At 46.0% G+C, this 1,915-nt stretch overlaps 1 protein-coding gene across 1 annotated transcript; it reads right to left on the bottom strand.

Annotated features, from left to right (window-relative positions):
* Positions 1-877: 877 nt before the first annotated feature.
* On the bottom strand, positions 878-1,692 carry LOC112778086 (uncharacterized). Its single transcript, XM_025822450.1, has 3 exons — positions 1,467-1,692; positions 1,159-1,415; positions 878-1,096 (listed from the first exon to the last, which is right to left on the bottom strand). The coding sequence occupies exons 1-3, from the start codon at positions 1,690-1,692 to the stop codon at positions 878-880; spliced, it is 702 nt and encodes a 233-aa protein (XP_025678235.1).
* Between the last annotated feature and the right edge of the window lie 223 nt (positions 1,693-1,915).

The following is a 1,915-nucleotide window of genomic DNA, read 5'->3' as shown; positions in this document are numbered from 1 at the left end:
TTTAGCTCTATTTACTCGAATATAAGAAAAGAGCAATTTACCATTTTAAATAAACAGCCAATCAATTTTACCAGAATACACATTATACAAACTGGATACCGAAATGTATTTTTTCCATAAACTAGGTAAACCACAACAGGGGTTTTGCGGTTTACAAAATGGACGTAATCCGCTACAGGGGTGTCGCGGATTACGTTGGCGAAGAACCATCACATAAACCGCTAGGGGTGTAGCAGTTTATGCTTTAGTGTGGACTTAGTTCATTTTTTCATGGAGGATGAGTTTTTGGATTAAAGTTTAACTTGTGTATAGCGCACGTAGGTTGCTGCTTTGATTTAATTGAAATTAGTCTGTTGTACTCATAGAATTATCAACAAAATTAGACCACATTAACCAGAGAGAATCACTAGTACATAGAGAATCGATCAGCAAATACAACGTCACTTAACAGTAAGCAGGATAAAATAAAACAAGAACACAAACAAGGAAAGAAAAATGCAAGCTAATCGTGACGACCTAATGACACCTATGCCTCGGCACTGGGGGCGGATCCACGCTGAGGGCAAGTCCTGCGAGTGTGTCCTGTCTGTTTGCATAGCCCACATCGCTTCAACCGACCAGTATCGGCCTCATCCATGGTGTTACAGATTCTTGTTGACCTCGGTCGCCCTTCTCTGGCACGTCTCATGTTAGGATCAGGGATGATAGTAGGACCGGCGTACGGTGGCCAGAGACCCTCTGGAATAGGGGGCAAAAATTCCATCCGGTATACGCTGAACACCTTACTCATGGTATAAACCTCATGGACGTACGTAGCTCAGTCTAATCGGGACTGAGCACAGCATGCAATCGCATGGCAGCAAGGGTAATGGAGAGCTTAAAAGTACCCGCAGTCACAATTGCGATCTCTGAGGGAAACCCGATACGTCCCAAGCGAGAAGTTACCAGTAGGAGTCGTCTTAGCCACGGTATACTCAGACTGATGTCTGTCGAACAAAGTAACCGTGAAGCACCTCGCATCTTTCAGGTTGCGCTCTATCGCCTTGACCAAGGCCTGGCAAAACCGTTGGCCTGATTCCAACTGCGCCTCTGCTGTCTGCCCTCGGACGACAAAAAACTCTATAACCTCCCATATGTGGATTTGACAAGTGCAGTTACCGGAAGATTCCGTGTCCCCTTCAGTACAGAGTTAACACACTCGGATATATTCGTCGTCATGTGGTCGAACCGTTTGCCTCCATCCTGGTGTTGGGTCCACTTATCGTACTCCAGCCGGTTGGCCCAATCACACATGGCCGGATTCTCAGTCCTCATAATATCAAACCAGTAGTCAAACTCAGCCTTAGTCTTCACATACGCCGCATTCACGAGCATTCGCCTTGCATCCTGACCCTTGAAACTGAGAGCAAAATTGGCTGCAACGTGTCGAATGCAATACGCTCGATATGCATGAGGCAGTTTTCAACCACTGTCTGGTGCCTCCAGTGCAGCCTTAATTCCGTTGTGTCTGTTAGAAATCACTAGAATCCCTTCCTGTGGAGTCACATGTTGACGCAAGTGGGATAAGAAAAAAGCCCACGACTCAGCATTCTCCCCCTCAACAAGTGCAAACGCAACTAGCAATATATTCGAGTTTCCATCTTGCGCAATATCCAGAAGCAAAGTCCTGCCATACTTCCCATATAGATGCATTCCGTCAATGCTTATTAGTGGCTTGCAATGTTTAAAAGCCTCAACGCATGGAGGGAACGTCAAGAAAAGTCGACCGTAGACTTATTAACCACCACCAACACACACTGGAGAAGTCTTCAACAAAGCTACGGTTTCGTCTATCGTTGCTTGCATCCCAAGGATCCACCGGGGCAACTCCGCATATGACTCTTTCCAATTTCCGTAAATCTGGGCAACTGCCTTC

Source organism: Arachis hypogaea, chromosome 19 (assembly GCF_003086295.3).
Source record: "Arachis hypogaea cultivar Tifrunner chromosome 19, arahy.Tifrunner.gnm2.J5K5, whole genome shotgun sequence".
NCBI lineage: Eukaryota > Viridiplantae > Streptophyta > Magnoliopsida > Fabales > Fabaceae > Arachis > Arachis hypogaea.
The sequence above is the reverse complement of the archived record's forward strand: the minus strand, read 5'-3'. Positions and strand labels throughout refer to the sequence as shown.

Bases quoted from the DNA above. Each gene is read 5' to 3' on its own strand.
- LOC112778086 (XM_025822450.1), bottom strand. From the start codon at position 1,692: ATGCATCTATATGGGAAGTATGGCAGGACTTTGCTTCTGGATATTGCG. The intron at 1,416-1,466 runs GTTGAAAACTGC...GACACGTTGCAG, and splicing joins ACTGGAGGCACCAGACAGTG to CCAATTTTGCTCTCAGTTTC. The intron at 1,097-1,158 runs GTAACTGCACTT...GTCCGAGGGCAG, and splicing joins AGGGGACACGGAATCTTCCG to ACAGCAGAGGCGCAGTTGGA.